The 15,552-nt window shown below is 39.3% G+C and overlaps 1 protein-coding gene across 2 annotated transcripts in view; it reads left to right on the top strand.

The window, feature by feature from the left end:
- The window catches only part of MAPK14 (mitogen-activated protein kinase 14), a 65,974-nt gene that overhangs the window by 29,523 nt on the left and 20,899 nt on the right, over nucleotides 1-15,552 (top strand). For both annotated transcript variants that reach the window (XM_079781228.1, XM_079781227.1), the window contains exons 3-8: nucleotides 2,405-2,463; nucleotides 8,088-8,199; nucleotides 8,940-8,969; nucleotides 9,254-9,301; nucleotides 10,775-10,889; nucleotides 11,454-11,525. In XM_079781228.1, the coding sequence (XP_079637354.1) occupies nucleotides 2,405-2,463; nucleotides 8,088-8,199; nucleotides 8,940-8,969; nucleotides 9,254-9,301; nucleotides 10,775-10,889; nucleotides 11,454-11,525 (436 nt within the window). The remainder of the gene's footprint in view (nucleotides 1-2,404; nucleotides 2,464-8,087; nucleotides 8,200-8,939; nucleotides 8,970-9,253; nucleotides 9,302-10,774; nucleotides 10,890-11,453; nucleotides 11,526-15,552) is intronic.

Below are 15,552 nucleotides of genomic sequence, written 5' to 3'. Positions count from 1 at the left end.
TGTAGCTTGTGTTAAATACAGTAAATATTGTCTTTGATTGATTACTAAGTTAAAGTGTATATTTTTGATTGTTTGCTAGTTTAATAAAAATGTATTACCCTGTTAGCTTTTGGACCATTGTAGGGCAATCAGATATTTGCTGATTATTTGTATTGTAAATGGCTTTTTTTTGTTTGTTTTTCTAAAAATTTGAATCCTGGCCTTTTAGGTGTCATATAATGGCACAAAGAATAAGAAAATAGGCCAAAATATGATGAATTAAAAGGAAATTTCCATTAAAGAAATGAGAAATCATTAGATTATGTAATATTCCTAAAATGTTCGCCTGATCTATTTTAATGCTGAGAAACATTTTTTACAATGTTTTCCTTATGATTAACACTCAAAAATATGATTAATAGAGAAGGGATATTTTGTAAAAGACTATAAAACATTAAAAATACTTTGATGTAAAAAAATAAACAGTTTTAATTTCATAAAGTGTGTCTCATTTAAGGAAATTAAAATTTGATAGGGCATTTACTAATATGATTTGCTCTATTTTTTCCAAATTAGTTAATTGTACTTTTTAAAATTTATATATTTTTATTGATTTCAGAGAGGAAGGGAGAGGAAGAGAGAGATAGAAACATCAATGATGAGAATCATTGTTCAGCTGCCTCCTGCCCTCCCCCTACTGGGGATCAAGTCCACAACCTGGGCGTGTGCCTTTGACTGCAATCCAACCCAGGACATCTTCAGTCAGCAGGCCGACTCTGTCCACTGAGCCAAAACAGCTAGGGCAGGGGATGATGTTCTTGATCATTGCTAGTCTGGATCCCCTAAAGCCACAGCCGGGCACTGGAGCTCAGAGGAAGCCGGACCTTGTAAGTTCCTTCGCCTGCCCTTTAAGAGTACCTGCTGGGTCTCCAGCAGCCTCTGTGTCACTCAGCCACAATCGTCACTGATTTTTATAACCCAAAGTCTGGGGCTTCTCTTCCCAGCTCTGGAATCCTGGGCTGGGGGGCTGGTGTGGGGCTGGGACCCCTTGTTTCTCACAGGAGGCCTCTGCAGCCGAGATACCCCTCCCTGTTGAAAACAGTGCCACGTGTGGGACCAGCCCGCTCCTTGTGCACCTCTCCTGCCATTCTCCATGTGCTTCTTCTTTACTTCTCTAGTTGTAGGGTTTCCATTCAGCTAGATTTCAGGCGGTTCTGAGTGATGGTTGTTCTGTATCTTAGTTGTTTTAAACTTTTCTTGTATTGAGATGGGGCATCTCATAAAAGGAACCAGTGATTAGAAATGTTGGAACAGGTGGATAATAATGGCTTCTAGCTCTCAGCTACCTAAAATACAAGTGGGTACAGGGGAGAGAGTAATCAAAAGACCAGAGATTTTAAGGCAGGAGTATATCAAACTCAAAGAAAACAATTGTGATTTAGATGGAGAAGTGTGTAGACCCACGTCCCGCATGGTTCAGGGTTCAGGGTTTGGGCTCTGGAAGAGGGACTGCGCGCAAATGACAGAGATGAGACAAAAAATAATAATTTGGAAATATTGGGGGCCAGGCGGGAAAGCCCAATGCAAGAGAAAGTACTTCCACTGGTGTTCAGGTCTTGCCAACTTTTTACTCAATTTTGGATACACATCTAGCCCTTAGGCAGGTAATTGCGGTAACAGACAGACTATTGTAAAGATCAGTAAATATTAGAAAGATTTACTGTGAGACTATTTGGTCAGGAAATTGCTTGAGCCCCCATTGTCTGGACTAAACAATCGATGCATAGCTCTGCCCCTTGCCAGGGGCTCAAGGGTCACCAGGGTTCCAGGATCCTTGTTTACACTTCTCTGATAGTGAAGACAATGGGTGGCTTCCCACAGAGTAGGATAAAGAAAATGATTTCACTTAAATTTAAAGCACTGTTGAGAGCCGTGGATACATAAGATCATGGATACACTATTGGTGAGAATGTAAGTTGGCCTCACTTATGGAGGACAATTTGATAAGATTAAAATCCTTACATATATTGGTGTCTTTTTCATGGAATAATAATAACATTTTTAACGAAAAATGATACTGTAATAACAGTTGTAGAAGTGTGACTTGTTTCTGCTTCTTAGACTATTAGTGCATGTTAAGTCAAGACCCCTAAACCTTTTTGCTTCCTGATAAACTAGTAGCTATATATGACTCAATCCTAGGGAGTTGAAAATTTTAATAGTAAACTAGATTTTTATGAGAGGTAATATTAACAAGTAAAAACAAAAGCATAATTTTGGTAGAAAATGTGTTACACAGTCTATATATAATATTGTGAGTTATTGAACTCAACGGGATTTAGAATCAGTTCATAGTCATAGACCTGATGGGTGCTATACTAAGTTCAGTATTTATTGACTGTTTGATTTTTATGTTTTCTTATAGGTAATTGGTCTGTTGGATGTTTTCACACCGGCAAGGTCTCTGGAGGAATTCAATGATGTGTGAGTAAAGCTTGTGCGTTTGTCTTCCTCAGCTGGAAGATGAAAACTGGCAGCCCATGTCTATTCCTGAGCCATTTAGCAGTATACAGACTTCAAAAGAGTCTTTAATTCTATCATCCAGTTCTCCTGGGGGCTGGGATGGATACAGAAGATGTGTATTATGGGTAGTGAATGTATTTTCATCATTTCAGACATATTGTACTCTATTTGGAGAGTCGGTGGTGAGTCCTTGCAGATGTTCAATGGAGAAGAGTATAGGGAGTTTGGACTATGATTTTTGTTCTGAACTTGCTTGCCCCAGCTTTTAAAGGGACACTTTACATGATTACATTTACATAAAGATATGTAATGGAGCCTTGGTTCCCTCTAGGTTCTTCCTTCTCTTTTATCCCACCCGTGTGTGGAAACTGGTACTAGAGCTGCATGCTGACCCTGAAGCATTGGATATCTGTCTGCACTGGGACAGGGGTGGGCCTCGCATATTGAGAAAGCTGGTGAATAGTTCTGATTCTCCCAGTTTTGTGGCCATCTCTATTATTTTAGTAGTGGGGCTAGGGAAAATGAGACGGACGGAGAGAAAGCTGCTACAAGGGTATGTTATTAAGTTGCTCACTGTTGTGGGCTGGTGGGCTACAAACTGCCAGGATCTTCTAGGAACCTATGCAGAGTGCACCTGAGATGGAGAGCATTTACCCACTGGCAAGGTTACTCCACGGGGCATTTATGCCCTCATGTGCCCAGGTTACATATGTGTGAATGCGAGACACATGAGTACACAGGTTTGAGTGCAGGATAGATTCCAGCAGGTGTTTTTGTAGATGTACAAGCACTCCGCTGCAGCTTTCCCACTATGGAATTAGCACCCCCCTCCCAGAGTGCTGTATTTTCTTTTCACCAAGGCTGAACCTACAGTGACACATCATAATCACCCAAAGTCCATGGTTTACCTCAGGGTTCACTCTTGGTATTGTGCATTCCTTGGATTTGTACAAACGTATAACAACATATTATTTTGATGTACACCGTATTTTCATTGTCCTCAGAATGATGGGTTTTGATATTCTGCCTATATGTGGAAGAAATGCTGAAGTAATGTGTTTGTGAATTACTTTGGAAAACATTCGAATCAGGTCTGAGCTATTTCCCAAAATTTTAGGTGCAATGAAGATGGATTTATTTAACAAAGAAATTAATGATTGCTGACCTAGGCAAATGCTGTATTTTGGCTTAATCAGGCATTATGGAATTGGGTTATTCCTAGGTGAAAAGACCTTATTTAAGGCTAGTGTCTATTTGAAAGGTTACGTTTTATCCGTTGTAGTGCCTTTGGCTCCTTTATCCTTTTGAAAGCCTACCAACTTCAGCATACCCACTGAACCAAAGTTGTATTTATTTCTTCTTTGAAGGAGTAGAAGAATTAGATTCATGGATGTCTGGTGGGAGAGCATTCCAGGCAGAGAGAACAGCCAGTGAAAGGCTCTGTGGCCGAGGCTGCGTGAAGTGTTGGAATTGCAGCAGCGGCCTGAGTGGCTGGAGTAAGGCTAGCTGGTGTGGAGCTGAGTGAGCAGGGCAGAGAAGTAGGTGATGAAGTGAGAGTGGTAATTGGGACAGCCTACTGGATTATGTAGGGCTTTATTTGAAGTTGAAGGGATTTTTGCCTTTTGATGAGAGAAGGGACATGATGTGATTTTTATTTTTAAAGCATTATTGTCTGCTGTGTTGAGAACAGACTGTAATAAGGATCATTGAATGTATTTCAGAGGCTTGCGGTTGTCAATCCCTGTGATTATTTTAAATAGTTTATTTAAATATGGAAGTGTTTTTTGCCTTTTCATAATTGTGCTTTATCAATTAGGGCTGGCAATAGGAAAGATGCCAATGTGTAGATGTAAAAGTTTTTTTTTCCTTCATGGGTTCTTTCTGACTGTATTATGCTTTAAAAACAAAGGTGGTAGGGTAGGAATCTTGACAATTGGGTGTTACCCAAAAGTGCCTAATAACTGAAGTTGTAGAGTAGGGCTGTCTACAGCACTGAAAATCACTTATTGTAGACATTTGCCTTCTTGCCGGTACAATACATTTTAGTATGAGCCACTTTAAGAAATGGTGGTTTATACTGTTTATAGTTTGATTAAATTTAAAGGAGACCATTTTCACAAGAAAAGTGAAAAACAAGATTTGTATCAGCCCATGAAATAATCTTTTCTGCCTTTAGCCTAATAAAGTCCTACTCATTTACCTCCTTTTTAAAGATGGGAGAACTAGGTATAGATAGCTGTCCAGCTGTCCTCAAGTCAAACTTTTAATTTATTTGAGATGTCATGAACACTGTCATGAGCACTGCCTTTACAAAAATGTAATTACATTTGCTTTCCAGAAACAAATGCTATAGAAACTGGGCTTTCTATTAATGCTCCTTTTGGAATTTACTTGTTTAAAATGTGTTCATCTACATTTTCCTCCCACTCCCTAGTTCACTACTTTTAAAAGTTGGCATGTCTTCTATAAGCACTTAGTAACATTGCACGATGCTTGCTTTTGTCTACTCTTGAAAGATTTATTTTGGAAACCTTTTTATATGTGATGAGTTGGAACTGGACAATTGGTTGTCATGGATTAGTCTTTGAGCTTCATGGAAACAACATACAGTGATTTTGTTAATTCTTGCAAGACACTTCTGCCAGGAATAATGCTTTTCAGTTGATTCAGTTGCAGCCTAGCAGCAATGCTTCGTAGTTATTACTGTATAGACTGGTCTTATGTACTTACATAGTGTATAGACTGTCTCACCCTCCATCTGGAAATTTTAGTGGTAAAATGGATATGGTCTCTGATGGGGAGGAGGCTTGAAGGAAATTACATGCTGGTGGAATATTCTAACTAAAAATATGTTCTCTCTCTCAAGCTGTGAAGTCAGGGGGTCCTGCCTGTATAGGATTCCTTGTCATTGGTAATCATTAAAACACAATAGTTATACTTGAAATTACTGTGGTTGCATTGGTAATACTGCTTAAAACTTTTGTGAACTAGCAGACATTTTAGAGGATTAAGACTTTTAGGTTTTATTTCAAGACAAATTAAGGCAGATTCTAGGTATTGTTTAGCTTTTCTCCTTAAAATTGTTTTTAAATGGTGAGAGAATAATCCTCTTACTACCTGATGTCATAAAATAGAATTATTTGCAAAGCAGTCTTATAAGACAGAAATTGGATTCTCTCTTCCTCAACCTGAGCCTTGCAATTTTTTCATAATTGGTGTTTTGGATATTGCAGCCATCAGCCCAGGTTTTCTGGGGGAAGTTCTGATTTCAAAATATTAACCAATTATTCACAGTTTTATCATATTTGTCAGATTATGTGTCAATTTGGGGTTTAAAAAATACAGTGACTGATTAGGATAGAATATTCATTCATTGCTGCTTTGCCAGCTTTCTTTTTCAGTAAAGGTTAACTTTGATAATAAATATTGAGAATTGATAAGAAAATTATCAGAAAATACTAGTTCCCTGGTTATTGTGACATTTATAAAATATTTTTAAAAGATCATTCTCTCGACTTAAATTTTTTGTCAGCTGGAAGAATGCAGAGGCAGTATGTGCTGTGATTAAGATCACAGTCTCTGAGGTCAAATAGTTTTGAATGCAACCCCTGACATTTCCACTCTTTTAACCTTGGGCAAGTTGTACATTCCTGTTCTGTCTCTGTTTCCTCATCTGTGAAATGGGAATACTAATGGGACTTACTTCACAGAGTAGTAGGAAGAGTGCATGAGCCATGGGCATAATAAATAGTGCCTGGTACAGAGTAAGCACTACCTGCCTTTATGCTGTGCTGGGCTTGGAACATCTCTTAAATAAGAACTATCTTTATGGAAAAATTTCAAAAAGCCCCATTTTTTTGTTTGTTTTTGTTTTGTTAATCCTCACTCGAGGGTATTTTTACATTGATTTTTAGAGAGAGTGGAAGAGAGAGGGAAAGACAGAGAAACATTGGTGTGAAAGGAACACATCGTTTGGTTGCCTCCTGTACCAATCCCACCAGGGCCCGGGCCAGGAAGGAGCCTGCATCCAAGGTACGTGCCCTTGACCGGAATCAAACCCAGAACCCTTTGGTCCACAGGTTGATGCTCTATCCACTGAGCCAAACCAGCTAGGGCATAAAAAGCGTAATTTTTACTTCATATTACATTTAGAGTCCAGCTTTTCCTCAAGGCAGTATAAATGAGCAACTTTTAAAAATATGAAATGCTAAAAATCTTACCTTAGGGTCACATACATCTAGGCTAACTCCTTTGATCTTGGTGCAATTGGAACTGACCATAACAGCCCAATAGGGAAATTAGGAAACACAAAATTTCCATTCCTCTTTGAGGGAAAAAATTAATAAATACAGTGGTGTGTGTGTGTGTGTGTGTGTGTGTGTGTGTGTGTGTGTAAAGAGAGGTCATACACATACTTATTCATATTCATATAATGCATTATAATAGACTTAAATTTACTGGCCTAGTTTCTTTCCCTCCAATTTATTTTTTTAAAAGAAACAAATGAAATGCAATCCTCATTCTTTAAAGCTTAACTAGTCTACATTATTATTCAGCCTCAGGAATGGGTAATGTTCATACACAGTAGATAAAACCTAATTTTTAAAAATTCAGCCTCTTTAGTATTGATGTGGTTTTTATGTTCCCCTCCCCTTGTAATACAGTAATGAGTGGGTAAGGCATTGCATCTAAAATATCTGTGGCAGACCTGTTGGACTTGAATGTAATCATTCCCCAATCTTACTGTGTAATAATAGGATTAATTACCAGCACCACACCTGTGAGGAGTCGTTCTGGAATGCCTCATCTTGCTTACAGATAAAATGTGTTCCTCCTTCCTTTAAAGTAAATGCAGGAATACCATCAGTGAACAATATTCTTTACCAGTCATTTCTGAAAAAAAGGTGTTATAATTTGAAAATTTAAAGATACTCCTATTTTTTAGAACCTACAACTTGGAGGGTTTATAATGAGGTGCAAATGCAATGGTGGATTTATTTTTTTTATTTTTAATTTTTTCATATTTTTATTGATTTCAGAGAGGAAGGGAGAGGGAGAGATAGAAACATCAATGATGAGAGAGAATCACTGCACGCACCCCCCCCACCCCCGCCCTCCGGGGATCAAGCCCACAACCCAGGCATGTGCCCTTGACTGGAATTGAACCTGAGACCCTTCAATCTGCAGGCCAACGCTCTATCCACTGAGCCAAACCAGCTAGGGCTGTAATGGTGGATTTAAAATACAAGATACTTATTATGGCCAGGCATTTAGTTATTTTGTACATTTCTATGCAATAATAACATTTTTAAAGAAAAGTGATGCTAACAGATATAATTCTAATATCCATTTTTATTCTTTAGAGAACCTAGGAAAAGATATGTCAGTTAGGAATGAGTATAAAGTTTTTAGAAAAATAGATGGCAGGAGATAAAGTTAGAATAGTAGTATTAAAAATGAGTCCCCGTGAGAAGTTACTAAGCTGTTAGGTATCACTGTGGTACTTCCTGGGAGGCTTTTTCTTAAAAAGATAAGAACTTCCTTAAGGTTTCTGGATTATTGTGTAACTCTCCATTAATTTCTAGGTATCTGGTGACCCATCTCATGGGGGCAGATCTGAACAACATTGTGAAATGCCAGAAGCTTACGGATGACCATGTTCAGTTCCTTATCTACCAAATTCTCCGAGGTCTCAAGGTACAGGCAGTACTAGTAATACTTTTGAGACATGAAATTCTCTGTCTTCTATTTAGGACTTAGGGAGTTGGGGGGAGTGAGACCAAAAAAACTTGTCTCGTGAAACATGTAGAACACTCCCAAAATCACTAGTACAATCATTGAATTACGAAGCCCTGTGTTTACTCAATGACCACAATGACCAGCATATGGCCAATCTTGTTTCTCTTGTAGTCCCCAAGCACTGGATTATTGTAAGGCAAGTCTAGACATCATCTCATTCCACCCAAAGATACTTCAAAATGCATGTCTGAGAGTGGAGGACTCCTCATTATTACACCTAAACAGTAATAATAATTTTTTGATATAATCTAATATCTGGTCAGAGTCATGTTGAAACTTTAAAAACATCCTTAAGGAGGCTAACTTATTTGTGAGAGGGGCAGATAAACAGTGTTTAAAATTAAATCACTTGATATTTAGCCGCTTTGAATCCTCATTGAGCTATAGAGAACCAACTGGAAATAGATTGAAAGCACTGTTTCACTCATTACTTCAGCTTTGAGTCAAGTTCATGGTGTGGAAATCATAGTTATGATAAATGCATAGACTAATAATAATTACTTGTTCTGATTTCTAATCCCATGGTTTATACTAACAGTTCTTACTGTTTCCTGAAAATGTACTTCAAATAAGACATAATGTGGCAGTGGGAGGTTGGCAATGACTTCTTATGTAACTGACTCTTTTCTATTTCACAGTATATACATTCAGCTGACATAATTCACAGGGTATGTCTTGTGTTTTTTATTAAATTATTTTGGGGAACTGGTGGCGGGGGGAGACTGTCATTTAGCCAAGATCATTGATTAACTGTAACTTTAAGTTTAAATTGATTAAAAAAAGAAGATGTATAGTTTTTACCAATTTAAGGCTAATTAAGACTAGATAGTGACTACAGAATGGAAGTTGTCTGTTTATGGCTGGGTGAAGTCTTAATTTTATGGTAGGATCTAAGGAGAGAATTCACCGTGCACCACAAAGCTGTTCCTGTCCTCTCTGTCCTTCCTCCTAGGACCTGAAACCGAGTAATCTAGCTGTGAATGAGGACTGTGAGCTGAAGGTAAGGGGAAGAGACGGTGGGAAATAGTTGTTTCACTTTGTAATTACAGGTTTGATAAACCAGGCACATTTATACAGGGAATGGTTATATAAGCCATGACTTTTTATCTGAAAAGTCATTTTGTCCTCAAGAATATCAAACTTTGATATTTGAACCATAGATTTAGTAAGCTTTAGTTTTTGTGTGTATGGTTTTTTAATATGTTTTTATTGATTTTAGAGAGGGAGAGAGAGATAGAAACATCAATGATGAGAGAGAGAATCATCGATTGGCTGCCTCCTGCACGCCCCACACTGGGGATTGAGCTAGCAACCCAGTATATGCCTTGACCGGGAATCGAACCATGACCTCCTGGTTCATAAGTCGACGTTCAACTACTGAGCCACGCCAGCCTGGCAGCTTTAGTTTTAAATGACATTGAAAGTGGCATCAGGTATCTTGTTTTCATTCTAAAAGTTAAATTTGAAATTTAATATATTAGTTATAATAAAGGAAAATTATAGTCTGAATATCAAGTAAGCAGTCCTGAAAAGATAATTATTAGATTAAATTGAAAAAAATGGCAGAAGCCTTTTCATTCAAAATAGTTCAAATAAGAGATAAATAAATTGTCTATAAAGAACAAGCAGCTCTGGAATTTCTTTGTTTCATTTCTTTTTTTAATATTTTTTAATTTTTCAATTAAAGTTGACATACAATATTATATTAGTTTCAGGTTTCATTTTACTCAAATTTTTAAAACGTAATTTACATACAGTAAAATGCATCCTTTTAAGTGTACATTTGACAAATTTATATATCCATGTAACCACCAACTCAGTTAGGATAAAGAACGTTTCCATCACCTCAGAAAGTGCCCTGTGCCCCTTCCTAGCCGATCCTCACCCCTCTGCCCCTAATCCTGGCTACAGCCGACAGCCGACTGCTTTCTGACACTACAGGAAGATTTATCTTTTCTGGAGTTTCATGCAAATAGAATCATACAGTATTTGTGTGTGTATGTGTGTGTGTCTATGTGTGTGTGTGTCTGATTTTTGCTTAGTGTAATATTTTTGAGATTCATTTGTATTGCGTGTTTCAATAGTTCATTCCTTTTTTTATTGCTGAGTAGTATCCATTTTATGAATATACCACGATTGGTTTACCCATCCATCCATCTGTCGGTGGACATTTGTTTCAGTTCTAGTTTGGGGCTATGTAAAGCTGCTATGAACATTCATGTGTTAGCTGTTGTGTGAACATTTCTTTTCATTGCTCTTGGGTAAATACCTAGCAGTGGCATTCTTATTCTGCTTTTTGTAATTTCATTTTTCAAAGTACTTGCTGTGTTTCTCATGCATTCTGAACATAGCCCGGGATATATGTTTATGAATGTACTATTTTGTTCTCCCTTTTTATAGGATTTGTTCATCCTGCTTTACAAGTCTTAGGAGGTTGAATCTTTCAGCACCTGACTTCTCTCCTTTTCCTTAGATCTTGGATTTCGGACTGGCTCGACACACAGATGATGAAATGACAGGCTATGTGGCCACCAGGTGGTACAGGGCTCCTGAGATCATGCTAAACTGGATGCATTACAACCAGACAGGTATTGCTTACATTGGTTATTTAGGGCCTATTAATGCCATCTTGGGTGTATTTGGGATTCTCAGAAGTAGAGATAGTGGGAATAGGAGGAAACATCTTTTCTTCCCTCAGTGATCCTTTTAAAGTCCACAAATAGGAACTATTTCAGTAGCTCATTTAAAGTGGAAGTTTTAATACACAGTTTTCAAATTTTGTGATTTAGCAATTGAGTTTTTATTTATTTAGATTTTCAACTTATTCTGAGTATTTCTACCTGAAGACAATGGTTAGTAATCTTCACCTCTCAATATTGGGAGAATCTATGATTTCTACTAAGAAGAAACTTTTGCTCCTTTGTACACAGTTTATTTCTCTTGCCGTAATTATGTTTGGCCTTATCCTACCTATGAAGCCCTTTACTGGGGTGAAGATCTTAATAAGCTTACTTATTCCTGTAAAAAGGAGTATGATTGTTTAAACCAGATGCCTTAAATATTCGTGTGAGTGTTTCGCCCTTAGTTACAGTTTCACTGGGAGACAAGCCTGATCATAGTGACATTGTATGTACTGTTACTTCTCTTTCCAGTTGACATTTGGTCGGTGGGATGCATAATGGCCGAGCTGCTGACTGGAAGAACATTGTTTCCTGGTACAGACCGTATCCTTTGAAAGTTTGGGTTCTTGTTTTTTAATTGTATCCCAGAGTCTGTGGGAGTATATGACTTTTACCTGTCTCTAGGGAAGGTTCTTAGATACTTGCCTTTTTAGTCCAGATATGCACATGAGATCTGCCCCTTGGCAAGAAGAGGCTTCGGTTTACTTTTGTGAGTTGGAAAAATTCCTCTTCAGCTGCAAAAACCTTTAAAGCTTTCATATGTCATCATTTTGCAGTGAGTTTAAGATTATATTCATATTCAGCGACCTGAGGGTATTAGTCTGCTTGTACAAATAATTAATGAGCACACATACCCGATTTATAAATCAGGAGTGTCTCTTTATGTTTGGTTTACATATTAAAAAGGCTATATTTGGTCTCTGCTTGTTATGTTTGTTTTACAACAAATAATAAAAGAAGAAGTAGTAAGGTCACCCTGTTTTGTGTGCCTTTTTTTTTTTCCAGCACAACTTAATTTTTATCCCAGATAGTAGTCAAACCTTAATTTACTTCCAGACTTACTGTCTAGTTTGTGATTTATCATGGCCTCTTTATTTTAGCCCTTTCCTGTGTGCTGCATGCCTGCTTCACGGTTTAGTATTAGCATCAAAATGTGCTCTGTTGGAACTCCCATTGGTTCCACGGGGTGAAGATGTGTGGGTGAGAAGGAATGTTGAAATAATATTCTAGAATTAGGGTAGAAGGTTTTTGTGAACTTCATGGGACTAGCCTTCGGGGGGTTAGGTGGTCACCTGAGACCTGGAAGCAGTTTGTCCCCTCACCTACGCCAGCTGTGGTTTATAAACCAGAATGTCAGTTTACTTGCGTACAGTTTGGGATATGCTTCTATGGTGACCGATGTGCATGTTATCTGTCCATGTGTTCTGTCTCCTTCCAGAGGAAATGTACTTTCCTGGTGACCCTCGGGGAAGCTGTATTTTCCTGGGTCTCACTGGATGGATAGGGCTCAGCCTCCTTCTGTTTAGCTCACTTATGGCTCCTCACCTTCAGATTTGAAGTTAGTTTAATACCTGTGTTTCTCCTTTGTGCTTCATTCATTCACCTTGTATCTGTTTCTTCGAAATTTGGGGTAAACATTACAGCCCGAGCTAATTGGGGAAAATTTGTATTTCTCCTTTTCCTCAGGTACACAGCTCAGAGTCCCGCCCTGAAGTCTGTCCTCCGAGCACAGTGCTCTGATGCTGTCCTCTGCTCTCCTCTCCCCTTCCTCCTCTCTAGCTGTCTCTCCATCTTCCTTCAGGAGACACTGACACCCGCACACACACTGGCAGGGGAGAGAGCGCTGTTCTGGAGTCAGACTTCTGGGTTTACCTGGGAGCTCTTTTACTCCAGCTGTGTGACTTGAGCAGTTTCCCTTTCTCTGTCTCTCGGTTTCCTGAACTGTAAATGCTGATAATAGTACTACCATACCTCACACAGTGCTGTGAGAATTCAGTGAGATAATACCTGGGAACTGCTTAGCACAGAGCCTGCTGGGAAACGTTAGCTATCTTCTTCATTAATGATCATTGGGAAACAGTTTCTCCCTTCATCTTTGCACTCTGTTGTCTACCTATGAATCACTAAGCAAGACTTCTGCTGTATTTAAATTGGTGGCCGGTAGTAAAGGATGGATCTGCTTGGCAGGCTGCTAGTCGAAAGGTTTCTAAGCAGTTGTGGCCTGTGGCTCACCTCGGAGACGCTGCCTACTCCCTGCTGCTCGGCCCTTTGAGAATGCTGACTTGATGCTCCTAAGACTCCTTCCCTGTATGCATACTTCTTTCCTCCTCTGAACTTCAGACAGAAAACCTGGCATTCCAACTTTTTACTAGGCGATTCTTTTTTTAATACATGTGAATTTATTTCACAATTCTTAGGGTAGTAATGCACTGTTTTCTACTTGACTCTTTTTGAGGCAGCTCAAATTCAGAAGGATTATATTTGTAACATCCGTCACTCCCTTCTTGTCAGTTGCCCTCTCTGTGGATGTAGCTTTGGTTGCCTGACAAGGAGAGGGAAGTGTTTTCTGTTATTTTTTTCTTGCCTGAAGTGTACAGTTGCTTCTGTTCTAGCACAGTGGTTCTTGACTCCCCTTGTGCATCAGAATACTTTGGGGAGCTTTAAAAACCTCCCGAGGCCTGGGCACCACTGCGGACTCCACTTCGTTGGTGTGGGTGAGTGCCCAGGCCTGGCAAGAGTGAAGTCCCGCTTGATTCTTGTGTGCAGCTGGTGTTGAGTGTGACTAGAGTTAACCCAATTGACTTTTAGTTTTAACCTTCTGGCTGATCCTTTTGGGCAGTCTACCCTCATTTTCTTTTTTCTTTTTTTTTTTTAAGTACCAATGAGCCCTGACCGGTTTGGCTCAGTGGATAAAGCATCAGCCTGCGGACTCAAGGGTCCCAGGTTCAATTCCGGTCAAGGGCATGTACCTTGGTTGCGGGCACATCCCCGGTAGCAGCTGTGCAGGAGGCAGCTGGTTGATGTTTCTCTCTCATCGATGTTTCTGGCTCTCTATCCCCCTCCCTTCCTCTGTAAAAAATCAATAAAATATATATATTTTTAAAAAGTACCAATGAGATCAGGAGGTTAAGAATGTAGAATTGCAGAGAAAGATGTTGGAAAACATCTAGTACTCCCTGTGTTTATAGATGAGGAAGCTAAGACCCAGGGAGTATACATCCAAACCTGTTACCAGGTCACAGTTTCTTTCCAATGTTCTGTTTGTTGTCTAGTCCCCTAATTTCTAGGACTCTCTTCTTAAAACCTTTGGAGAATGTGCTGCCTCCACACACTCTTCTTCCTTTGCCCAGAAAGACATGCTGCTACTGCCTGTTGGGATTTTTAAGTGCAGCCGCATGCTGAGGGAACCGCTAGAGCATGCTCTTTATTTGAGTACACAGTTTGCTCTGTTTTCCTCATTTACTGATCATCTTGCATTTGGAACTGGTTATTTTAGCTTTAGATAAGAACTAAGTAATAGACCTTCCTGTGGTGTTGCAAATGTTTTGCAACTGACACGCGTGGCCATTTCTGATGACACGCGGCCGCTGAGGCGGCCGCATGCCGAGGATGAAACATTTGCTGCTCCTGAGGATGAAACATTTGCAAAATAATGTTTTTTCCTCAAAGTGACCCACTACCCGAGTTATGCTCAGTTTTTTGGCGAAGTTTGACACACCAAGCTCAAAAGGTTGCCCATCACTGATCTATGCTATCCAGTGTGGTGATTGGTAGCCACCAGCCACATGTGGCTAGTGAGCACTTAAAACGTGACTAGTGTGACTGAGGAACTAAATTAAAAATACATTTGTGGTAAAATGTATTAACGTAAAAATTTATCAGTTATACTTTTTTTGTGGTGAAAATAAGCGTAACATAAAATTTACTATCGTGACCATTTTTAAGTATACAATGCAGTGGTACTAATTATATTCACAAAGTTATATAACTATCACCACTCTCTAGTTCCAGAACACATCATCACTCCAAACAGAAACTCTGTACCCATTCCTCCCTCTCGCAGCCTCTGGTTACCTCACTTCTACTTTCCATCTCTATGAATTTGCTTATTCTAGATATTTCATATAAGTGGGATCCACACTTTTGTGTCTGGATTATTTCACATAGCATGTTTTCAAGTTTCATCCAGTTCTAGACTGTATAGAAATGTGTTCCTTTTTATGGCTGAATACTAGTCCATTATATGTATACTAGAGGCTCAGGGTGCATCGGTGGGGTCCCTTGGCCTGGCTTGTGGGGATCGGGATGAAACCGGCTCTCCAACATTCCCCAAGGGGTCAGAGATTGTGAGAGGGTGCAGACCAGGCTGAGGGACCCCACCAATGCACATTCAGGGCGGGGGAGAGACTGAGGGAGGGCTCCAGGGCATGTCTGGCCCATCTCGCCCAATCAGACCCCAGCAGCAAGCTAACCTACCGGTTGGAGCGTCTGCCCCCTGGTGGTCAGTATGAGTCATAGCAACTAGTTGAATGAATGATCAGACACTTAGCATATTAGGCTTTTATTATAT

The sequence above is a fragment of the Cnephaeus nilssonii genome (assembly GCF_951640355.1).
Source record: "Cnephaeus nilssonii genome assembly, chromosome: 9".
Lineage (NCBI taxonomy): Eukaryota > Metazoa > Chordata > Mammalia > Chiroptera > Vespertilionidae > Cnephaeus > Cnephaeus nilssonii.
The sequence above is the reverse complement of the archived record's forward strand: the minus strand, read 5'-3'. Positions and strand labels throughout refer to the sequence as shown.